The 26,095-nt window shown below is 40.6% G+C and overlaps 1 protein-coding gene and 1 long non-coding RNA gene across 4 annotated transcripts in view; one reads left to right on the top strand and one right to left on the bottom strand.

Moving 5' to 3' along the window:
- GRM5 (glutamate metabotropic receptor 5) overlaps window positions 1-24,911 on the top strand; it is a 546,831-nt gene extending 521,920 nt beyond the window's left edge. For 2 of the 3 annotated variants that reach the window (XM_046017228.1, XM_046017229.1), the window contains exons 9-10: window positions 2,497-2,592; window positions 19,951-24,911. In XM_046017228.1, coding sequence (XP_045873184.1) covers window positions 2,497-2,592; window positions 19,951-20,866 — 1,012 coding nt within the window. In that variant the 3' untranslated portion in view covers window positions 20,867-24,911. The remainder of the gene's footprint in view (window positions 1-2,496; window positions 2,593-19,950) is intronic. The other variant, XM_046017230.1, reaches the window with a different exon arrangement.
- LOC123949664 lies at window positions 3,454-20,612 on the bottom strand. The gene is made up of 3 exons (XR_006820062.1): window positions 20,507-20,612; window positions 17,999-18,117; window positions 3,454-3,538 (listed from the first exon to the last, which is right to left on the bottom strand). It is a non-coding gene; the product is annotated as an uncharacterized LOC123949664 (long non-coding RNA).
- Window positions 24,912-26,095: the final 1,184 nt, after the last annotated feature.

Genomic DNA, 26,095 nt, shown 5'->3' with positions numbered 1-26,095 from the left:
GAACAATATTTAAAAGACAAATGATTAGTTAAGACTAAAGCATTTGTTAGTAACTTGCTTCTTTAGGATCTTCATAAATACACACACATAGACACACGGAGAGAACTTACAAATATCCAGGCCTAATGCTATAAACAACCTTAGAAATTCGCAGACTCGGCTGTGATAGAAAAAGTAACAAAAGCAAAGTAAACGCTAGGAGGAATTTAAAACCTAATTCAAAGTGGCTGACATGATAAGACTCACATAAAAAGAAGTTCTGAGTCGAAACAGGCTAATTCCATCTCTCAGAGATATTGTCTAGGACCTACATTCTTCTAATCTTTCATGACACCATTTTTTTTTAAAGATTTTTTTTTTTAATTTATTTATTTGACAGCAAAGATCACAAGTAGGCAGAGAGGCAGGCAGAGAGAGGAGGAAGCAGGCTGTCCGCAGAGCAGAGAGCCCGATGCGGGGCTCGATCCCAGAACCCTGGGATCATGACCTGAGCCGAAGGCAGAGGCTTTAACCCACTGAGCCACCCAGGCGCCCCTCATGACACCATTTTTTAGAATGTCGGCTTACCTTCTCTCGTGCCTTTAACATGGCTGTAGCATTGTTAAGTACCACACCAGACAATTGTTCATAGCAAAAAGAGACCATGGTTTCCAGTGTTTTCTTTGCCAAGGGTAAAAAACAAACAAAAGACTGTTCTTAGAAATCTCCAGAAGACCCTGTCTCATGATAATTGGCCGAAACTGATAAACAACACGCACCTTCCTCCCGTCCTTCTCCCCTACACTGTGAACTCTGTGAGGCAGGACCTGTGGATTCTATCTCCAGGCCAAAGCGCATTGTCTAGAATTAAACACATGCTCAATTAAAGTCTACTGAATAAGGTAATCCAGTCCATCCACTTGGCTTGATTTAATGAGCCATTTTTATTCAAATACTAAATATTTTGAACATCTTTTAAAAAAAGGAAAATTAAGAGGAAGGCCTCTATCCAGGACTAAAAATAATTTTGCTTTTGTTGCACTTTGTTTTATTTCATATTCATTTTGAGACAGCAAAAAAAGAAACTTAGGGGAAAAAAATGATTATTCCAGAGGTAAACAAGTCTTTGATACCAAGTCCCTTTATCATTGCCTCTTGAACACCAGGGGCATGGAGGAAATGGCATCATCTCAGGTTCCAGTTTTAGAAGGGAAAAAGGAAAGAAACCTTAAGAGTCTTGGGCCTAGGGCACCTGGGTGGCTCAGTTGGTTGAGTGACTGCCTTCAGCTCAGGTGGTGATCCTGTAGTCCTGGGATCGAGCCCCAAATCGGGCTCCCTGCTCAGCAGGGAGTCTGCTTCTCCCACTGACCTCTCTCCTCTCATGCTCTCTCTCTCTCATTCTCTCTCTCTCCCCCAAATAAACAAATAAAATCATTAAAAAAAAAAAAAAGAGTCTTGGGCCTTGCATGCTCTACTAGCAGTTATTCTTTACCAGTGAGGCGTGTGACTTTGGTCAAGTCAGTTAAATTAAGTCTCAGGGTCCTCATCTGGCAAATGAGCAATACTGTACCCCCTTCAGTTACCCACAGGCAGAAGCTGATGGATTAAAAAAAAAAGATGATTTCTGTGAAAGCGTGTTGGCTCTGAAAACAGTCATTCAGATATAAAGGCTCGTCTTGATTCACCATGGAGCAGACTAATGTTGGGACTCTCATAACTTATCTTGGACAAAACATCTGGTACCTTCCAGGTGTGGGGAATTGCCAGTTCTGATACAAAAGCTGTTTGAGCTATCCTCCACAATGCAGGCAGCCCAATACTGACTGTTCAGCTTAATGGCACATGAACCTCTTACATCCAGGAAGCCTCTCTTCTCTTTTGGCATCACCACCAGTCTCTAATAGAATGTTCAGACATAATACTGCTCAACAAAGCTTTGTTAATGAAAAGAATGAAATGGAAACACACACACACACACACACACACAGAAGAAGGCAGCACATTACAATGACTAAAATTGTGAGTTCTAAACCTTGATCAATCTACTTAATCCTTGCACTCTTCAGTTTCTTTTCTTCAATAAAATGGATATAATCATAACAGAGCCTCTGCCACGGGTTGTCGCTAGGATTAAATTTAGGTAAAATCCTAACACCATGTCTGGCGCATGGTAAACACTAAATGAATTCTAATTTATTGATATTATTCTTTTCCTTAGAGGTTAGCAATTGCCTTCCTTTTACCATTGATGGTTAAATGTGATGAAATCCTAGATTAATAGGCCATATAGAAGAGCAGATCGTGTGTGGTTTAAAAGCATAACAAAATCATGCCCGACGTGATCCACATGCCATCACAAGCACCTAATACGTGTTACAGGTCAGCCACTGCAGGGAAGAGCAGAAGCCAGCTTTACCATGGGAACACCCTCTGCGGCCACCACTCTTCCTCAGCCTGGCCAGTTAAGCACACAGTCATATCTTTCTGTTTGCTCCTGTCCTTGTTCATGCTCACCAGGTACAAAGACAGGAGACTGGCCCAGCACAAGTCGGAAATAGAGTGTTTCACCCCCAAAGGGAGTGTGGGGAATGGTGGGAGAGCAACAATGAGCAGGTAAGCAAACTGTGAGTGGCCTGAGGTGGTGTGAACTCAATGTCCGCAAGCTAGAGGAACAGGTGGCTCCCTGGTCTAGGTCCTCGCTCTACCGTGTACCCCATGCAGTGTGTCCAACCGGGGCCACCACTGGTTTTCTGTGTGTGTTTGATTTGCAAAACCCATGCCATCCTTATGTGAAGTGATGGGAGCCTCCTGTCCCAGATGCTGCTGTTTCCCAGGGTCGTGTGCTTTGCATGTCTGAAGCCCTAGCTCACACTTGGTTCTCCCATGGAGTTTAGCTTATTGGTCAAATGCTTTTGGAGTTTGCAAAGTGGAAGAGATTGGAGGAAATTCACATTTTGGGACTGACCAATCAGTAAAACAAATGTAAAAGCCTAGGACTGGTTTTGAGGGAAGTTACTGTATGAGGGAAGATTCCAGCCCTGATCCCAGACAAACCTGGGTATTATTTTTGTTTCAGTATACCATCATCTTACAGCCAAGGGCAAATGCCATGCCAAACTAGTGAGCTGTAGAGGCAAGAGGCTCTTCATGAACTGAAATCAGGAAAGCTAGTCCTCCTCTAGCTACCATAGCTTTGCAGCTCCTTTCTTTCTCTGTGTCTGGTGGCCAACACCCCCTGTCGCTGCGCTGTGCATGTCCCTTCCTACCAGGCACTCCCAATTGAGCTGTGCCCAGTCAACTGGGTTATTTAGAATTATAAGCATCAACTTAGCTGTGTTGCATGAAGTGAACGTGCTTTATTGCATGGGACCGCGTTTCAAGAAAAGGGCTCTGGAGATAAATACTGTCAAGATTGGCATCAAACAGTTCCAGAATCTCGGAGGAGTCTTGAGCTGGGGAATCACTCACCGTGAACTAACTCTCCACTTCTACGTTGTTGTGGCATTTCCCCACCCATCGGTGGTACAAAGGTGTGGAAGGGAAGCTCCTGAAAGTCAGCCTGGGTGAAAAAGGAAAGAGGAAGTTCAGGAAGTACAGAGTGTACCTGTGTGTGTGCATGTGCTGAGACCAGAGCTTGGGATCCAGCTCCCCAGCAAGAAGAAGATCCTGTGGAGCCCTGTTGAACTTTCACCCCAAATATTGTATTTGCTTCCTCTGTAGTAGGCTCCTTCTGGTTTTCAAAATAATGTCTAACTTTCTCCAAGGACCACCACATTGCACAACTTCTGGAGGGGGGCAGTGGAATTCATGTTGCAGTCTATGAAAATGGTGCCTGAAACTGTGCAGTGTATAGTCTGGTCAATCATTTATAGCAGCCCTGACAGAGAGGTTGGCCAGCTTCATCCATGGCTCCCAGGGACAAGGCACTGAGAACATGTGTACCTGTGTAGACATACATATATGCATGTATGCGTTAGTGTATCTGATGTCCTTATGCCTGTGATCCCTTTATACAGCCATCATTGGATCTCAGTGTCTGGAAGATAAGCCTCAATGGATCATTTTGTGGGAGTAACTCAACAGACCACTATTGGGTCTTCTGGTTTCCTTTCATTCAGATATGACAAAGTGCCATAATTCCTGTTCTTGAAAATCAGTCAGACAGCACTGGAGTTGGCTGGACAAGGTGAAATGACTGTATTAAATGAATACAGGGGCTCTGTCCAGAGTGAATTCTGATTTGAAGCAATTGTCTAGGACTGGACTTCCCAAACTTGGCTGACTATCGAATATACTGAGACAAAATCTGTACCATAGCAAGTGTCCTAGGTCATTCCAATTTATACCTATAAATCGATATGGTGGAGTAATCCATTCATCTAGGAGAGGACATGGAGATATTCATGGTAAACATTAGGTCTCCATTGTGTCATGCATTGGTTTTGGCAGTGTTTAGTCAATGTTTGGAAATCTCCGATCCAAGCAGCCCAGCGATTACATTTGCTCAAGGCTCTCTTGATTGAGTACGGGTAAACAGAAAGTGGGACACAGAGGGTAAGGGGACTCCAGGTCAATGAGACAAGAGTCCTTGGGTCAGGTCCAAATCTTCAGAGATAGCAATTCAATGTATCTACACTGAGAATAGTCCAAGTTTCTCTACAACAGCAAAATAATAGTTAGCTTTTGTTCCCTCACTTATTTGGATATAGCCAAGGTAATGACAAGGCTTATTATACTGATACATCCAGGTGAAGCCCAGGGGACTACTGCATGCCCTATTAAGGATAGTTCTGTTGGAATGACCACCTCAGCCCCATGGATAAACGTAATTCACTGGAAACAAATGGTCTTCCTGTCCTACTTTTTCTTCCTTCCCATTTCTTTAGCATTAAATAAAACAAGATAGAAAAAAGTACTCGGGAGGGAAAGCAAGTCCTTCAGTGTTGTAAGAGAGCTTTCCCTTACGGAGGAGAAAATGCCTAGAGACACATGAAAGGAGAAGCCAAAATGTCTAAAACTGTCAAATCTTTTTTTCCAGCCTCATATTTGTTTATATAAATATGCGCACATACATACACAATGACGTTTATCCAGGAGAAATAAGTTGAAAATGAATATTAAGAGAAAAGATACCAGACAGGAGACAACGGCAATGTAAACCATTTCTAAATAAGGCGGCTCAGTAGTTATTTCCAGTGTGCTTCCTCTGGAATTGAATAGAAGGGCTGAGGAAAGAATCACTATTCGGCTTTTACAGATACTTTTGGCATCAGCTGTGGATGCCCTCCTTCTTATGAGCTCCCACTGCCCTCCCCCTCATTGCTTCCTAGAGTCAGAGTCAAGCATCTTTACTCTGCAAACATCTGGGCTGGTTCTGTAGCGTTAACCAAGTAATCCATCCCAGGGAGGGACTAAAGGAAGCTCAAACAACAGCAGAAAACCTGGAATGCCGCCTTGCATCTCATTTGCCTATGTTTTCTATGCTGAAACTATGCAAAGGAAAGAACGTGGTGAATTCACATCAGGGATGATTCTTCCAGAGCCAAGTTACCTGGCAGGGGAGGGAGTTTTCTGGGGCATGCTGCCCTAGAGCTGAACACTATCATCTCACCTGAAATGATGACAGGGCCTTAGAGACACTCCCTCACTTCTCCCTTTTCCCTCTACCCCAAAATTTGGAAAGGAATAAGAACATTGTATGTATCCCTAACACTCTAGCTTCCTGAAATATTATGTTGTTGTTTTCCTTTTATGTGAATTTTTTCCCTTCTGTTGGATTCTAGCATAACTTGTCATCTTTTCATATTCCCACAGTGGACAGTCTAAGTGTGTTTCAGAGCAGAGACCTACTGATTGCAGAAGTGAAAGACAGTCGTAAACAGGGAGGTGCTCTAAGAACCGGAAATTCTCTAAACCTTAGTATCGTGTGAGTTCATACCAAGATGGTCCACCTCTGAGATGGCTAAAACCTCAACAACAAATGTTATTATCTCCTGTCTCAGCAGGGCCATTCCATCCAAGTCCTCATTGGAGTCTACATTCTGAAGTGCTTATGTCATACCCTATGAAGGAGAGGCAAAACATTCTGAGCCTCCCTGTCTCTCTTTGGAAAAGGGTTCCCTAATGAAATAGATAGATCTATAGTCCCCCTCCAGTGCTTGAAGGAAGGAGGGTGGTACGTGGTTATTTTTGCTGTTGCAATGTCATGATATCAGTTACATAAGTATTAATCCTCAATCACTTGAGTAACTGATTTTCACCTAGTAGGTGTAGCATTTAATTTGAATGGGTATAAATATTTCACAGAGCCTTCAGAGAATCTGGTAATGGTGACATCATAGTCATGAGGAACTCAGATTTGTAAAGCAATCCTAAAATGTGATGTCTGTGTTAACACTGTTTTGCCTTTCATTGATTCAATTATTTCTTCCTTCATGTAACACTCATTTTATTAAGCAACTACCACGAGCCAAGCACTTACAAGACTCTGGAGATAAATGGGTAACAAAGACTTGACTGATGTCCTTGAAAATCCGTGGCCCACAGGAGAACAGAATAAACCCCCCAAAAACACAGATGATTGCAATGCAAGAGAAACCCCTGTCCCAAAGGAAAATTTATGTGTCCAATTAACTCCTCATTTGATATAAAAAACTACAGCTTAAGCCAGTGCAAACAGTGTTAAGAGTAATATAAACTAAGTAATATTCACCTGAACAGATTGTTCAGAAAGGACTACACAGTTATATAAAATTCAGAGCCACAGAGAGAAATGGTCTGCCTTTCTAGTATGAAGCTAGCTAGTTTTATAGTGATAGGATTGCTGCAGTAGTCTTCTCTTCATTCCTCCCCAGAGTCAGTTTTAGATTAATGTTCTAACTTACATTTAGAGATATTCTAAAGCAAGTAAAAATAATCACTTATTACCCTTGCTGTAATTACTATGCCTCAAACACTGCAGCAGTCCCTTCCCATTGGTTATGCACTAAATTCTCCCAACAATGATCTTTCTATGGTACAGATGAGGAAAATGAGGCTCAGGGATATTAAATAACCTACACAGTAGAGTGATTTAGTGAAAATTCTGAAGTCAAAGACTTTAAAACCTGATTCTAGCACTAGCCAGTGTGACCTTGAAGCACCATTTTACCTCTTTAATCTCCATTGTCTGTAAAATGAGTATAATGAGAGCACTTCCCTTCCTATATACGGTACTGTGAGAACGAAATGAGATAATGCAAGCAAAGCACTAAGCAGGCATTCAATAGATTCTGTTTAGTATTACGTTCCCCAAGGCTACTCAGCTTAGAAAGTCCTTTTTTGGGGTCTTTTCTACCATTCTCCACCTACCATCACCCTTGTTTTCTCAACAACCAATTCTGGAAAAGTATGTAGAACAAAATCTAGTAGTATCAATGAAATTAATTCAATTATATAATTTCTCTGCCTTAAAATTCATGTTCTCCCATGGTTCTCCCTGGGTGTTTAGATACACCAGACATTGGCTTTAAGTGTCTTACCTATACGGTCTTGTACTTCATCTTTAAAAAGGTAAACCATAAAGTCCACACTGGAGCTGAACTCACTGTGATTCTGGAATTCATGCTCTAACCACTATGATATATGCCACCTGGGATAAAATCCAAACCCACGCACTCAGAATGCAAGGACCTTCACACTCTAACCCCATTCTAACTCTTTGACCTTTTATTCATGTTTTGGCACATATGTTCTCTTCTCCAAAACCCCAAATTTCTTACAATTCTCCAAACAAAGCTGACTCCTTCCTAAGATTTCACTCCCTAGCACATGCTGTGTCTTCCCCTGAATTGCCCCTCCTTGCTCCTTTAATCCATCTTTTCCAACCCATATTCCTATTCTACTTGGAAAACTCTTACTCAGTTTTCAAAACCCAAATCTAATGTCAATTCCTCTTTGAAACCTTTCCAAAATTCTTACATTCTACTTTACGTCAGCCCAAACTCATAGTTCTAAAGTATTTTGAGTTACCTCCAATACTGGCATATTACCTCGTCACCTGTCTCTTCCTACTAAAGTTGAAGTTTTTGAAGACAAAAACATGTCCTGTTCAATATTCCACTCTCAGTATCCAAAAGTGCTCTAGGACTATAGATTCAGGAAATCAATCAATAAGAGGGCAAGGAGAACCTTTCTGTATGTAGGCTGCCCTATTTTAGGGACCATGGGGTGTTCCAGAAAATATGGAATAATCTCCACCCTAAAGAACTGAGAGTCTTTTTCTTTTATTTTTTAAAAAGATTTATGTGTTTATTTGAGAGAGAGTGCACAGAGAGGAGGGGCAGAGGGAGAGGGAGACAGAGTCTCAAGAAGACTTCATGTTGAGGGTAGAACCTGACGTGGGGCTCAATCTCATGACCCTGAGATCATAGCAATGGATGCTTAATCGATTGCACCATCCATGTGCTCCTGACAATCTTAATAAAGGTATAAAATTCATTCTGATGGAAACTGCCGGAGCAATCGGCTATATTAAGGTATAGTTATATCTATGATCCAGATAATAAAGCCCAGATTTGAATAAGGGAGGAAGAAAGCAACATATTTCAAGTTCAGGTTTTTAGAATCCCTGGAAGAAAATGTCATATATTCCGAAGATGAGCAGGAGAGAAGAAAAGGCAGAAGTGGACATTATGGATCAAATTAGCATAGCCAACACTACATGCTCTATGCTCTTCTTGGAGATTTTCAGTAAATCCTTACAAAACAAAGACTCGAGGGGAACTTGGATGGCTGGGCATGGAGCCTGCTTAAGATTCTGTTTCTCCCTCTCTCCCTCAACCCCACCTCGGGGGAAACCAGTGAGCACTCTCTGAGGGAGGAAGGAAGGAGGTTAGGAAGGCAGGCCAACAACAGACAGACTTGAGAAGCTCCACAGAAAACAGTTTAAATCTACTTAACTTATCTGACCATAGAGCCATTTATTCATGAACCACCTATGGTCATTCTTACTTTCTATACAGTTTGCCAACCAGTTTTATAAAAGCATATCAATCAGAAAAAAAAAAAAAAAAGGAACGGGGTGCCTCGGTGGCTCAGTTGGTTAAGACCTGCCTTTGGCTCAGATCCTGATCCCAGAGTCCTGGGATCCCAGAGCCCCGCATCAGGCTCCCTGCTCAGTGGGGAGTCTACTTCTCCCTCTGCCTCTGCTCCTCCCCTACTCGTTCTCTCTCTCTCTCTCAAATAAAATCTTTTTTTAAAAAAGCAAAGGAACAAAGTTATAGATTTTTGAGTAACTTATGATAATTTCCTGGAATTTTATTATAAGAATTTCTTAGGGAAATATTTTGGAAGTCTGACAAAAACTGAGTTCAGCTAATGTCTTGTGATCAGACTAGAAATGATTAACTTTAGTAATTGCCACAAATATAAAAGAATATAAACCAGATTCTTAATTTCCTTTGCTTATTTTTCCAGAAGAATCACTAATTCCTGTGAGTATATTCTACTTCTTTCAGCTTGGTATAGTATATACATAATACATATGTGACATAGTACGACTTAATAACAGGACCGCTTGGGTTCCCTGGCTCTCTCAGTCCTCTTCTTGTCTAACATCCTTTTTGTTAGCCAAAAAAAAAAAAAAATGGAGCTGCTCAAAATCTTTTGTAAGGCTGCTGTCCTTGCCCATGAAATACATTTATATGATAATTTAGTAGTTATATGCAAATATAAGTACTTATATATATATATTGAGACAAAAGATCCAATAGCTTATAATTTCTTATAAAAGGGAGGAAGGGGAACCAGAACTATCTCATAGAACAAAGGCCACAAAGGGAGCAATCTTGGAGTTATCAGTTCAAATTCTTGTACTCTAGAGGAAGAAGTCAATACTAGAGGCATACTTGCTTTTATTCCCGCCACAAAATACTGATAAAATCTTGGAATGTCCACCTAATCTTATCACCATATTCCAGTTAGGTGGGTAATACCAAAATAAGGACAAACTATTCAGAGCTAAGTGCTCTGGAAACCTGAATCACTATTTCACCTAATCCTATTTCATGAGTCATTTTGAATGGATTCCTTAACATAAGAATTATTTATTTTTAAAAATGTTACTTCACCACTTAAGGCATAAGGAATCTTTTTTCTAAGCAGAAATCATTTCTTCAGCGACTATTATCACAATCCTGGGACAAATGTCTTTTTCTCCACTCCCTTAGTATTCATCTCTGCAATGTTCAGGTCAATGTTAATAGAGAGCTTTGGCATTTATCATCAGATCATTTTATGGATACAAACTTGGGTGTTATCATTTCTCTGGATGCTCCATTAGGATGTGTCTTGTTAGCCCTTTAGTTTTTGTGTGTCCTTAGCACACAGACAATACCACGTGTTGGGAATGACTCTGGATTTGAGGTCCGATTTGAGGCAGTGTTTTGCCTTAATTTGACTTAGGCACAGGTTCCATAAGCCTCAGGTTTTGCATCTAGTGCAGGTTAATAATATCTGTTTGTTTTTTAAAGATTTTATTTATTTGAGAGCAAGAGAGAGAGCAGGAGCAGGAGGAGGGAGAAGCAGACTCCCCGCTGAGCAGGGAGCCCAATGCATACTGGATCCCAGGACCCTGAGATCATGACTTGAGCCAAAGGCAGCTGCTTAACCAAGCCTCATAGGCATCCCTAATATATGTTTATATGAGGCCTTCTAGGCAGATATAGAATTTGCTTTATTTCCCTAATACTCCCAGCCCACTACCCTGCACCAGGCACCAAACCAAGCATAGGAAATACACATAGTCATTGCCCTTGGAGTGTTCAAGGCTTCGTGCAGAAACAGATTTGTAAATAAGTGATTAAAAATACCATGCAATAAGTGCTATGTTAGACAGCTGTTGTGAAGGTCAAATAAAATAAAACAGATGGAAACACCTTGTGAGATGTAAAGTTCTATTCCAAGGAGAGCTATTATCCTCCCAGGATTCTCCTCTTCTTAAGTCATCGATCCCAATCCCATGTTTTAGTCAAGCTTTAAATCAAGCTGGATTCTTCCACCAAGTCTTCTTGGTGGTATCAGCCAAGGGGTGCAAAATAGCCATGTCTTCTATTGCTCCCTCTTTATGAAATTGTAATAAAGCCATAAAGCCAATTGCTAGAAGGAAATCATTTCTGGTTTGGATAAAAAAAATCCTCTAATCTTATGAAGCACCTCAACTGAAGCCTAGAAATGATATCTCAATACAAGGAGTGGTTTAGTTTGAGGTTTGAGCCCGGGTTACTGAATTTTAAATTTAAAAAAAATAGTTTCACTTGAGAAAGATCCAACAGAATGCCTCTGCTTGGCACATGTTCCTGCTTTAAGGCCCTTTATGGCCTTCCTTAGATGCTTTCTCCTTATGAGGATGGGAGGGGAGGGGAGTAGGAGCTAGAAGCATGGGGAACTTTAATAACCATCCCCACACCTCCATGTACTGTGACCTGTTGAAAAAGTGTCCTGTTAAACCCAAGCTTAGTTAAAATAGAGCCAGTGCTTCTCATCCCACAAGGATTTTTATTAGGGACTAATTGCGTAGTAAGAGATGATCTCTGAGGGAATTATCACAGAAGCAGTCAGCCAGTAGCTCACTCCCAGCTACTTAAAAGGGAGGCAAAAGTCCATCCACAAGGTTGTTGGAAGTGTTTCCTGGGATTGAGCATGTGGCATTAGCTGTTTTGCCATATATGCAATACACATATTAATTGAATTTTGTTTATACGTGTTATTTTAACATTCCCCAGCCTTTAAGGCCTCGTTAATCTCCACTTTATTTGCAAATCCTTCCTTGAAATTTTTTTCTCCAGTGAGCAACCTTTTCTCTGCATTCCTCTGATACCAATAGGCAAGGACAAATGTCTTCTCTTTCACAATAGTTTTCAGATCGGTATATTCCTTTCCGTTCTCATTTTTTTCCACAGTTGTTATCATCTTAACACTGTGTCCCTGCACTATGAAAACAGCTTCTTAAATCTACCCTGGACACCACTCTTTTGCTTGTTTGAATATTCTTGGTTCCTTATTGCCTGAAGGACTAATTAACTTAACAGATATTAATTAGGCCTTAACATATTCCTGAAGTGCGACCAGGACTGGAGCAGACAAGGAATAAGGTCAATGGATGAATCTGCAGTGAGGTTTTAAAGCAGATTTTGGCAGACTTCCTACATTTAATTGTTTTTGTTGAGCTCCAGAAATATGGAATACCTAAAAGATTAAATAACACAAAAGAATTCTTACAGTTGAATAATAACACAGAAGAGAACCCATGAGTATTTCATTATTCATTCATTTATTGATTGAATATGTAGATTACATATGTATCTAATAATTAGACCATACCTCTCTGGTTAAATATATTAGACCACCTCTCTATACTGATAAGAAGTCCGAGGTTGGGGCTCCTGGGTGGCTCAGTGGATTAAGCCGCTGCCTTCGGCTCAGGTCATGATCTCAGGTTCCTGGGATCGAGCCCCGCATCGGGCTCTCTGCTCCGCGGGGAGCCTGCTTCCTCCTCTCTCTCTGCCTGCCTCTCTGCCTACTTGTGATCTCTCTCTCTGTCAAATAAATAAATAAAATCTTAAAAAAAAAAAAAAAAAGAAGTCCGAGGTTAATTATTAATGAGTTATTAAAATAGCAAAAGAAAGGAAAAGAAAGAAGATCCTCGTAAGTCATGGGTGGCCATAAGGCATTTTTTGTTTTAAGATTTCATTTATTTATTTGACACAGAGAGAGAGATCACAAGTAGGGAGAGAGGCAGGCAGAGGGCTGCCCCGCTGAGCAGAGAGCCCGATGCGGGGCTTGATCCCAGGACCCTGGGATCGTGACCTGAGCCGAAGACAGAGGTTTAACACACTGAGCCACCCAGGTGCCCCAAGGCATTTTTATAGTAAACAAGAAAGTCCAAACTCTTAACCTGCTGATGCTTTATCCATCCCCATATAGGACAACTGCTTATCTTAGAATATCCTTTGTGGATTCCTGAACTTATGTCACTGCTGTCTTTCCTGGAGGGCAATTGCCTACTGCTCTTTTTGGATTTCACCATAATCTACTAATTTTCCCAGGTGTAGATACAGTCTGTCTCCTGAGGCAAGCATCATTCTCTGGCCACTTCCCTCCTGCTAGAAATGATTTCTTCCTCTTGTGAAGTTTTGAATCCCTTGTGATCTGTACTCTACAGTTACCAATGAACGGACTACTTGCTCCCATGCTCCACAATCTCTCATTCTCCTTGTCCTCAGCACCCTTCCAACTGTCCACCTGCTTCCTTCTTTCAAGGACCTAGGGGAAAGATAAACAACCTCTTTCTATCAAAATACTAGGAGTAACTCTTATTCCCAGCCTTCTACGTGCATCTTCTGTCTTGCCCTCTTTGAGGGAAGTCTCATGTCAACAACTCTCCACCACAGTACCAAAAAATACTGATCAATCACAATCATTTGCTGAGGTATCACATATCACTTGTTACCAATATCAGTTGAAATGTCAAAATTTGCAAAATAGTTATCCTTGACATTACACCATTCTCATTCAGTGGCATTCCAAAATAAGAGAGAAAATAAGTGTGCTACACATAAGACACCTGCCTTTTACTAGATCATAGCATGGAGGGAAAAAGAGGGGCTAAAAATTGCTCTATGCTCTATATTTATATGTTGGTATAAAGAAGTGCCTTCGTCATGGAGGCATCCAATCGTTATCCTTGCCAAGTGTAAATGCTCGGGTCAACCTGTGCTATTTGAGTTAACAACCAAAGAGTGATATAAGGTGCTTTCTTGAGACTTCAAAGTATATGATTAAGAAGAACAAAGACATATGGTAATAGAGAACATAAATCAAATGACTAACTTATCGACTTAAAAATGCATATCATCACCAGGTAACTTCTGAGGGCTTGAAATAAGGACAGCTTACTTCAAAAAATAAATATGGGTGGTGTACTTTCATGAAAAGTGAATTGGAAATCATGAGATGGTATTGGTTCCACATTGTCATTTTCTCACTGCTTAACTTTGGGAAAATCGCCTATCTCACAGAGCCTCAGTTTTATTTTTGAAAGAAGAACCAAAACATGGATCCTATCTAACTTTGACAATCAGTGTTCCTAAAGTACTTTATAAAGCACGATGCAAATATAAGGTGATAGTGCTTCCAATTATTGTGTCACTGTAGGTAATTCATTTCCATTTACTCAAGTGTTTTTGTCTATACGTGTATTTCTAATGCATACATCATCACGGCCATTTAACTTGTTTTTGTCAGCAAGATAGCTATTTACATCCATTTATGCTGTAACTGGGGATATTTATATGGATGATTCTGCCATTTTCTTATATATGGTGTATTTCTCAGTGTAATTGTCAAAATCAAGATATCAGATTTTAGGCAAGGCTCAGAAAGAAATTATTCCACCTAATTTAGAGTGTCTGAATATAAACAATATCAAATTCTTCATTACCTTTTTAAAAACGTATCTCCATACTTTGTAATTCAAAGAATTATGGCAAGCAAAATATACTGATAAAAGCTTAAGAAAAATGTGCAGAAAAATGGAACAGCAATTGGAAATTTTCTGCTTATAATATTTTTTTTAAGTTTTTTTATTTATTTAACAGACAGAGACCACAAGTAGGCAGAGAGGCAGGAAGAGGGAGGGGGGTTAGCAGGCTCCCTGCCGAGCAGAGAGCCCAATGCTAGGCTTGATCCCTGGAGGATCCCAGGATGCTGGGATCATGACCTGAGCTGAAGGCAGAGGCTTTAACCCACTGAGCCACCCAGGCGCCCCAACTGCTTATAATATTCTTAATTCATGAAATTCTTTTACTGGCCTAGTATTTTCTGAAGTCATTCCAAAGACATATTTGCTAATGACATTACAAGCTTTTAAAAATTTTTTTAAAGTATTTTTTTGTAGGGGCACCTGGGTGGCTCAGTCATTGAGAGTCTGCCTTCAACTCGGGTCATGATCTCAAAGGTCCTGGGACTGAGCCCCGCACTAGCTCCCTGCTCAGCGGGTCTGCTTTTCCCTCTGCCTCTACTGCTCCCCCTGCTTGTGCTCTGTCTCCCTCTCTCGCTGTAAAATGGATAAATAAAACCTTTTAAAAAAATATATTTTGTGTATTAGGAAGCTCATAATCTTACTATTCCTCTCTCCTGGCTACCTCTAAACTCAAAATCATAAACAAGAGAGGTGTAGTAATCAAGATAATTTTTTCATGAAAAGAATGTGCTAATTTTCAAAGGATATATTTGATTATTCTGATACCCTAAATCTGTACAACTCATGAAGGTACTACTAAACCATGTAACAAAAGAGAGGATAAAGGCATAGATTTTTCATTCAGTGAAGTGTTCTTAGGATTTTAATTGTTTCTATGGCCTTAATAAAACCCTAAACAATTTTTCAGGAAAGAACCACACTGGCCATTCAACAGTCATTTTTAATTTTTTTTTTAAATTATTCAACAGCCATTTAAAATGAACACAAAAAATCTAAATTCCATAGACTTTTTGAATGGTTAAACTCTATTAACATTTGCCTCCTAATAGATGGTTTGCCATGGCAGAATGCTAATTCCTATAGGTTTTAGCAGATGAATAGAGAAACTGGGAGAGGTCATTGAGCTGACATTCAGAGCCTGCTTGAGGTGAATAAATTATTTATGTGTCATACATGGAATAGAAAAAGGAAGAATAAACTTCTGAGAATAAGGGTAGATGGTGTCATTTTGGCAGACACAAACTGTAAACAAAAACAAAAAATGCAATCCTCAAATAACATTATCAAAATGTTCTTTTCTCCCTCTCAGAAAAGAACCAACTGTATAGTAGAAAGAACATTAGAAAACATAGTTTTATATTTGGCAAAGGGTTAATTGGTGTCTGGAAAGAGCACACTTTTTACAGGTTTTTTCGGCCAAACTATCCTTTCCAGATGTAGCAAACCATCTGTTCTGTCTCTCTCCATTCCTCTCTCCTTCTTTTCTAATGCCTAAAATATTCAGTGGGGAAGGTCAAGTGCTATAGACAGGTAAGGAAAAGTTTGCTTTCTCTTGTCTTACCTCAAGGCCCTTAAGGCAAATGTATAATCCTGATCAAAAAAAAAAAAAAAAAAAAAGTCTCAACAACAGCAACAATAATGGTTTTATCTCAACTGGTTGTAAGATTTGATGGTGAAGTTCGTAGAGGTGCTGTACTTTATAAATTACCCTCATGTGTACTACCATTTGGATTCCTCCCAGAAATCATGTGAGGTAAGCAAGGGGAGGTTTATTTCTTCCTTTTTATATGAAAGAACAAAGAGGCACAAAGCTGTTAAGTGATTTGCCCACCATCACTCAGGGCCAGATCATACACCCACATTCTGGGGCTACTATCAATACTGCCTCCATAAACTTCCATCACTGAGAAATTTCACTAAAACAAATACACACACAAACACACACACACACACACACACACACACACATACCTACATACATACACATACACATATATACATATATGTATATAAATTTAAAAAAAGGAACAAATCCTTTGTGATTTTCATAGTAGAGATGAAGATCTGTGTTTTTGTACTTAATTAATTAAATATATTTTATTTCTGTACACTGAGCACTACTGATTACAGTAAGTTCTACGAAAAGTAGATAGATCCATAAAGCAAAAGGAATTGGATTTTTAAAATATTAAATGTTTTTTAATATTGAATTATTTTAAAAAGTAATTCTAACAAAAACAATCAGTATAGATTTTTTGAAATGAAATGCATGTAGCCACTCAATTATTAGTTCAAACATATTATGGAGCGCATGCACTGGGTACCCTGGCTCTATAGCAGGATACGAAGAACGCTAGTTCTAACCCAGTCGAGGCAGTGTCAGAAAAGCATCTCAAGAAAAAGCAATCAAAGTAAAAATCTGGGGGGAAAAAAAAACAAAAACCAAAAACCTGATAGGAAGAGCTTAGTCAAAATGCAAGGAAGAGACAGCGAGGAGGGAGCACCATGAAAGAGCATTTCAGGAAGAAGTAAACTGTGGAATATTGTAGAATTTAATGAAGTGGATGCGATCACTAAGTAGACAACTTAGCATGGAAAAAGACCACAGACCAAACCCGATGGAACAACCAAAAATATCTTATGGCTTTACCACATGAAATATTTTACTTTACACTGAATTCCCTGTTTCTCAGCCAGAGCTCAAAACCACATGAGTATATTGTTTTTTATTTTCTGAAATGCAATATTCACATGGAGTGAAAAAACTAACACTCTTAGATACCTTCTCCTTACAAGAACCTTTCACAGTCTGTCTCATTGAATCCTCACAACCACCTTTGCTAAATGACATCCTCTCTGCTTTTTACCAAGGCTTTCAGACTATTATTTTCCAATCATCCAGGCTGGCAGATCTAGGATTAGAACCCAGATTTTAGGTTCCTTTGTCTACTGAACTTTGAGGACACCACACAATGGTCCTGTTAGCTTAAGAAAATCCTATTTGTCAAAAAAATGCTTATTAAAATTTCCCATTTTGGAGGAAAAAAAAAAAACCTTGTTGTGACCCAAGGAATGAAAGGAAGTGCTCAGATTTGGCCTCCATTTCTCTGGGGCCTGCGTCCACTTCCATTGGTATGCAGCTTGTCTGGTGCTCTCTCTCCCAAATGACCATAGACATTATGAGCAAAGGCATGGCCGGCAGCAATGTCAGTACTCTGTGCAGACTGGCTGGGTAGGATAGCTTCCTTCTCGCACATTCATCCAAAGGCTTTTCAATGTGCCATCATGTTTTTAGGCACCACTACATGTGATTCCAAAGACTGTCACCATTAATAGCCAGAGTTATGTTCCATCAAAACCTCTCTATGTCGGAAGCAAGAATCTTTCTACAGTAAAGCTTAGTAGGGTAAATCCAGTTAGGCTTCTAGTTTATAGCCCATGCTTTGTATTAAAAGCGGCCTCAGCAACCTGAAAGATTAATTGTCCTTTCCAACATACCTGTTTCTTATCCTGCTGGTAGGAGAGAAAAGGGGTTGTTGGCAACCATCCTCCCAATGAAATCCCATAAATAGTCTGGCCCATTTCTTCTGTGCCATGTTCCAGAAGTTAGTAGACACCTGGGAAGAAGAAAGTAATGCACTAAAAACATAAAAGGTGGCAGGTCAGGTTAATGCAAAAATGTAGAAACAAATCCGCAAAGAAAAAGTTAGGTTGGCAGGGCTTATTCTCCTACTGGGGATGCACGTCAGCCTCCCTAAACCTGGAAAGAATTTATCCATCCTTCGCAGGAAGAGGGGCAGGGGAGGAGGACATATCTCGTTCCAGAATTCTGAACGACACCAGGTTGCAAAACATTGGGTAGATTAAATAGAATGAGATCTCAGAGGAACAGCAGAAAAAGGAAGACCACAAAGAGGAAAGGGACAGATGTAAAAAATGAAAAGCAGGATGGCAAAGAGGAAGCATCCTGTCATAGGAGCTGCAGAAACAGGGGTCTATTTTCAAAGGAGTAGGTGTCTCAGGCAGAGTGGATTTGGCAGCCCATGGCAGGTGGGCTCCAAATACAATTCGGACCCCTTCCTGGTAAAAGCAGTTCAGCCCTCCAGCAAGGAGGCCAAGGGAGCAATGGGAACTCAGAAAGAAAGGAGCGCTACCTGCTAGTTTCTCGGTTTGGGAAACACCTGCAGTGTCATCAATTTGGGGATAGAGTGCTGTAAAATGCATAGATCCTTGGAGCCCAATCCAGACCATCAGAATCTTCCTGGAGTCCTACCTGGGATAGTGGACAAATGCCCTATATGAGTTTTAGGCATGAGCCCTGGCTGAGATGAGAAAACTGGGTGGCCCAAGACTTTTGTTCATAGACTGCTCAAGGTTATCCCTTGGTCGCACCACAGAAAGAGATCCCCTCCCTACAGAGATTTTGGATTCCTTTGTCATGAGAAATCCCCAATATCCCCCTACACTCTCCCCACAGAACATCCCTGAAGGTCTGGCCACATCCTCTGACCACTAGTGAGGTTCCTGAGAGAGGGTCTGTGGTTTCAGAAGTTGTGTCATATTTACTGGTAAGGAGAACACAGTCAGGACCTGAGGCTGAGGCACCAATTCTATCTTCATCAGAGGCGCTTTCAGACCCCAGGGTGGAAACCAAAATGGACTGCTAGGAGAAAGGGAAGAGAGAGAAATGTCCTAAGAAGTCGAGTGAGCCAGAAACACTCAAGACCCTAATTGGAAATCAATATGCGAGGTGCCAAAGGCAATATGCTCCCTCATAGAATTGTGATTCAAGCTATACGCCTAAAAACAAATTTGGGAGGGAAATCTGGGTGAAGTAGAACGCTCTAATTTATTAGAAATTTGTGTATGTGTTCAATGAACTTCTATTTTCCAGCAGATAAGCCAGGCTAACTAAAACCATGTTCAAAGTCTGGACTTGCGATAGAAATCCCTAGTCAAATACACCAATAGTTGGCTTGCAGGATAAAAAGTGAACTGGAACCACTGTCTGTTTCCTGGTAACCCTTGACTCCTACCCTTTTCCTCCCCTCTGATGACTGGGCTGGTGAGTTGAGGTCCTAGTTGTACCGTTTCCTTTCAGAGGCCGCCAACTTCAGGAAGCCCGTGCCCAGTACCAGGCACTTCTGCACACCGCCACAATACTGCAAGGCTCGTTTTCCAGCTTTGCGGCGTAACCAGCCTTTGCACTCCAGGGCAGGCTCAGAACTGCTGCTACATCCCCATCAATCTCCATCCTTTATCCTTCCTACTATCCCCTGCCACACACTTTCATGGTAATGATAAACCGAAGGCCTCTTTTAAGACCTCTGCCCGGGGTGTCCTCTGAAGCCTTCTTTCCTGAAAGACCAGGAGAAGTCCTTCCCAATCCGAGTCCCATCACCCAGCACTGGGGAACTCCGAGTTACCTCTGGTCTCCCTTCTCTCCCCAGCTCCAACGGAAAATCCGTTACGTGGGCCCAGAACGAGAAGAGCAGCCGGGGGCAGCACCTGTGGCAGCGGCTGTCCATCCACATCAACAAGAAGGAGAACCCCAACCAAACGGCCGTCATCAAGCCCTTCCCCAAGAGCACGGAGAGCCGCGGCCTGGGCGCGGGCGGCGCGGGCGGCGGCGCGGGGGCCGCGGGCGGCGCGGGCGGGGGCGCGGGGGGCGGCCCCGGGGGACCAGAGCCCCCGGATGCCGGCCCCAAGGCGCTGTACGACGTGGCGGAGGCCGAGGAGCACTTCCCCGCGCCCGCGCGCCCGCGCTCGCCGTCGCCCATCAGCACGCTGAGCCAGCGCGCGGGCTCGGCCAGCCGCACGGACGACGACGTGCCGTCGCTGCACTCGGAGCCCGCGGCGCGCAGCAGCTCCTCGCAGGGCTCGCTCATGGAGCAGATCAGCAGCGTGGTGACCCGCTTCACGGCCAACATCAGCGAGCTCAACTCCATGATGCTGTCCACCGCGGCGCCCGGCCCCGGCGTGGGCGCCCCGCTCTGCTCGTCCTACCTGATCCCCAAAGAGATCCAGCTGCCCACGACCATGACCACGTTCGCCGAAATCCAGCCGCTGCCCGCCATCGAGGTCACGGGCGGCGCGCCGCCCGCGGCGGTGGCGGCGGCGGCCCCGCCGGTAGGGGGCGCTGCCGAGGAGCCCCCGGCGGCGGCCGGGCCCGAGGCTGCGGCCGGGAAGCCGGACCTGGAAGAGTTGGTAGCTCTCACCCCGCCGTCCCCCTTTAGAGACTCGGTGGACTCTGGGAGTTCCACCCCCAACTCGCCAGTGTCGGAGTCGGCCCTCTGTATCCCATCGTCTCCCAAATATGACACACTGATCATAAGAGATTACACTCAGAGCTCCTCGTCGTTGTGAATGTCCTCGGAAACCACGCTGGCTTCCGCTGACGGAGCCGAGACCTCCCGCGTTCACGCAGACACAGTGACAAGCAGAGTCGCCTGGTTAAGACCCGAGGTGGAAGACGCCAAGTGCACCCGCAACGGAAACATGAGATTAATAGTGCTATTTCACATCAACCGACGAAGACACCAACTACAAATCTTCTGGCAGATTTTCTTCTAGTGGCCTTAGAAAACACGGGCTTTTAAGAAACACTGCTTATCTTTTTGAGGGCTGACAAGGAGTCTGTTGAACCAGTTCCATACCAAGTGCTTTGCTCTAGGGAAGCAATGAGCGTGAAACAGCATAATGGAGGGGGAAGAGCATAGTTAATAAGCAACTGTAAAAAGTTTTGTTTACTTTAATTCTTTTCCCAGAAGATTCTTTGATTCACCAAACATGAATGTACATTTTCTAACAAACTCAAATCTGGGACCAAAATGTCAACCTTTCTCTTTCTCTCTCTCTTTTTTCTTTTCTTTCTTTTTTCTGTCCTGTAAAGACCTTGGAAAGCAGTACCTGGGCCCAGTATTTACTGAGGCGTTGTTGTGAGTGTGTCCCATCCATAACACACAACGGGATAATGAGTGCTGCGCTGACGTGTGCAGGACTTTTACCAGAGACATTCCTCTCCGATTTGGTTTGAAATCCTCTTCCAGAAGCCTGCATCCAGGAGTCCACCTAGTTATTTCAATTCACCTCCATTAACCAAGAAAACCAGTGGAAGATTTCTTGACTATTTCACCATGTTGCCAATCAATACTGGAGTAGCAAAAAAATATTTTCTGGAATACTGTTTTGTAATTCCCTCACTGGGGTACGTTGTGTAGCTGGAAATTCTCTTTATAATAATAATAATAATAATAATAATTCCTGAGCTCCAGCTTGGCTATCTCTTTCATGAAATGTGGCCACTCCTCCTTACGAATGCTGTTCCATTAGCATTGCCAGCTAAAATATTAATATATGCATTTGGGCTTCTTCATTCCTTTTCTTTGAGATGCACAAAGAGCTCCTCTGTTCTTTTCAAGTCCCACCACTGGAAGAATGGTCTATAGACCCACTGAAGACAGCGTCATGATTGAAGGGACTGTTGTTCAAAAAGTTAACACAATCTTAATACACTGGAAATTTTAAACTGTGTCAAGTCGGCTTAGCAGAGATTTAGCTATGCCAGTGAGCAGTGATTTTAACTTTTCTCGGCTGCTTAAATAGGGCAGCTATGAACTATGACAAATGTAGATTTTTCAAAGCAATACAGAATACTAAAACAGAGGAACCTTAATGAATATAAACCACACAGTCTTTCTTAGCCATTCCAAAAAGAGGCAAAGCAATTATTAATATTTCCTTTTTAAAATAATTAATATAATTTTGTGCACTTCATACTGTCACTTTTTAAATACTGCAGAAAAGAGATTTAAAGATATAATGGAAATACATGTGCTTTAATAGGCTCATATAGGTAGTATTCGTAGCTCGAGACCTGCATCCACTGTCATCTCCTTCCTCCCATTACAGCTATCCTCAGGTGCCAAGTGTTTCTTTTTGTTTGTTTGTTTGTTTGGTTTGGCTTGGTTTTGGTTTTGTTTTTAATTTTTAAATAAGGATAGTAATAAAAGGAGGAGGTATCCTATAAATTTAGAGTTTAGTAGATCTAGCCTTATACTAAAGATAGCCTTATGAAAAAGATTTGCTGAGGCAGAAGTATATTTTTAGCAGAAAGAAAAATAAAACCTTTTTCTTTAGCTCAATATCCTTATTTTGGCATGTAGTTTTTATTGTACATCTACTTTAAAAAAGGAATTGAGGAATGAAAATATATCCATTTGCATAACTTACCATTCCCCGGTTTTAAAAGTTATAATACGTATACTGCTTGACTTTCCTGATATCTGTTCTTAAATCTTTAAATCAAATCTCCCAGTATAAAATATTAAAAGCACACATTAATTTAGTAAGATATAAATTTTCAAAAATCAAACCTCCCATCCCAGATTTGAAAATCATGTTATCAGAGCACCCTGAAACCCACATGTTCTAATGAGACTCTTGAAAGAGTGAATTTAGCCAAACTTTATGGTTTCATTGAAAGCAAATATCTGCCTCTATTTGAAAAACAAATGTAAATATTTTGAAGCATTAACACCCCTCAATCCTCTTGAAAAGGTGGCATTCACCTGGGGATTATCATCTTGATTTTTTAAACACTGAAACCTTTCCAAATATACCCTGCTGTCTAAGTTTTAAATTTGCTTCTTAAACCCTTTGGTTGATTTCCATTTTATTCTGTACTGACCAATAGAAAAACATTTTTAAAAACTTTCTCCATGAGCAAATTCCTCTTCTAAATTTTTAGTAACGTTATTTCATTAAAAAGTACACTACCTTATGAGAAAATTCATCAGAAATTAAAATTTAATGCAAAATTAAATTTCCATCTGATAATTCTATATGAAATTATGATAAACTGTAATAAGAAAAATAATTTATCCAATTGAAGGAGAACAATATGTATTTTTCTCTGTGTTTCTGCACCCTTTGCCATTTCATTCAGTACATTGTATAATACATAATATTCATAATGCATTCTTGGGAATCTTTTATTTTGGAATGATGCTAGCTCTGTCTCTTTGCCAATTTTAATACCAGGTTCCAAGTAATAAATCTACAAGGAGAACTGAATATTCACTCTAGGGCTAGGATATGAACTTCACAATTCATTTGGGTACCTATTTTCATTGAATTTCCTTGAAAACAGTCTGTTCCTGGTGTCCAGTGATAATTCAGTTGGACCAGCATGACCAAAAGGAAGGGGAAAGTACAGTGAAATGCTAAGATTCAGAAAAGTGACCCTACAGGACAGTTTGGTCCCAGGATGAAAGAAAGAAGACCCAGTTTGATCAAGTTATACGGACCATCTAAGCAGTCCACTCACACTTCTGTTTTGGGAGAGGAGTAGGGGCAGAGAAGACCCTAAATGGATTGGGAAGAAACATCTCTCTGGGTGAGGGGTGGGGAACAGAGAGGGAGGACGCAAAGGAAAACCGTATGAGATTTGACTGAAGCAAAGAAAAACAGTAAATCCCCCGAATGTGCTAATCCTTGTTAGTAAAAGTCTTTCCCAAGCTTCTGCTGTTCCCAGCAAGCGATCAGGAAGACTAGGAGCTATTTCTGACTGTGAATGAGTTGTTATAATGGCTCTGCTGCAGTTCTGTGACTTCCAAACCAGGAATTAAAACACTTTTTAAGAAAAAACAAAAAACAAAAAACACTTCCTATGCTAGTCTCCCAGCAAAATGTACATGTTTTGGAGACTTCAAAAGTATTATCTGAGTTCACATTTAGCCACAGCTTCTTAATAACCCTTGAGCTGGCAGAATCTCTATAGTTAACCATTTACAATTTTATACTGTGAAAAAATACAGATCAGTGAAAAGCATAAAGATAAATCAAAATTCATTCTCAAGAGGGTCTGAGGCCTGGGAGAGTCTCTACTATCTGTTGAAGAATGAGGTATGTATAAAATAGTTGGCTGAATTTCACTGATCTTCCCAATGTGAACAAATATACTATGTATATTGTGTGTATTTCTAGAATTCAATGGCAGCTGCTGGTGGTGTTGTAATTAGAAATCTATATAGAATATAGATGTTTTAGAAAGATGGTGCCAATCCTAAAAGATTTGTGTGGGCTACAAGTGCTTGTATTTACTTTTTTCTGCACTTTAACTGATTTGGTATTAAAATTGTGTGCGCGTATCTGTTCTTTTTCTGTTGTTGCAGCTTGTACTATTAAAACAATAGAGAATGTTAAATTATTTTGATGTGAATTGCAAATGATTTTTTTCATAAAGTTTAACATTTTTATCAGCATTGTTTTGCTTTGTACTTGTATAAATGTGTTTTCTTTTAGCATTTGAAAGTACCCTTGCCTGTTTCTCAGTTGTCTAAATCATGTTGTAGTTGGTGTTTGTGAAGTCAGTTACTTTTTGAAAAATATTAAAAAAGAAACTATGGTATGACTTTAAGATTCTTCCCCTTAAATGTTTAGAATGTTGTCTTAATAGTGTTTTTCCAAGACCCAGAGAGCCATACTATTAATTCATCTTTAAATTCTGAGTGATCTACACATTTGAATTATGGAATTTACATAGTAGCCTATGGACAATAGATTAAATTAAAAACGTAAACCAACCACAAACCAACCAGAGATGCTGTCCTCAAAGACATCTACAAACATCTTTTAAGACATATTATTTTTTTTAAACAATGAAGCATGTAGGGATTAAACCTTGACTTTGTGTCTGGAAATATAAATACAAATTATAGTTCCACAATTATCTGTGTTGATAGAGGTTACATCATAAAAATAATATAGATTATGGGTGTTTATATATCTGTGTATGTCTGGTTGTGTATACAAACATACACACATCTATATAGACATTTTACTTTTGAGCCCATCTATATATGTGTCTATGTGTGTATGTTTGTGTGTGCATGTATGGGCATATCTGTATAATTTTATGGGAAAAAATTACTTGTCAAATTACTTTCTACTTTGATGGATTCTTAAGCAAATTTACACTCCTTGAACACAGATTATCTAAAACGTAAGAGCATGATGTGTGGAAGAGAAAAACAATGTAGATTTTAAAACATAGCTTCTCCCTGCTTCCCTACATTGTATTATTTATACACATATAATATGTATATACATATATTCTTATACATATGGAAATTGATACAAAATATGTTTGATCTTAAAAAAGAAAACCATTTTGTGTGCTTTGTCAGATTCTACTGCTTCAGTGTCTTCTATTCTGAAGTAATACAAATGGGCATATGTTTATATAAACTTAGGGTGGAAGTGAGATACCTGGAACACATACAGCAAATCATTTTCTAAAGACCAAATGAGTCTTCTAAGACTCAATAGACTCACGGTAGGCCAGTCAAAACCAGCCAACGCAATAGAAATAGCAGTGAATTAAAAAATCCATCACCCTGGTGCATTTGACCTTGGAAAACTACCTTGAGCTCTCTATAACTCAGTTCCTCTTTTTTTTAAATGCAGAAATGAATTATAATAACTGGTGGGATTTCTTTCATTTCTAGCATTCCTGATACATGACAAATGGTCAGTAGATAAGAGCTTTTATTTGTGGCAACATGGAATTTATTATACAGTTAATATTCAACT

This window comes from Meles meles, chromosome 8, assembly GCF_922984935.1.
Source record: "Meles meles chromosome 8, mMelMel3.1 paternal haplotype, whole genome shotgun sequence".
In the NCBI taxonomy this organism is placed as follows: Eukaryota; Metazoa; Chordata; class Mammalia; order Carnivora; family Mustelidae; genus Meles; species Meles meles.
This window is presented reverse-complemented; position numbering and strand designations above follow the sequence as displayed.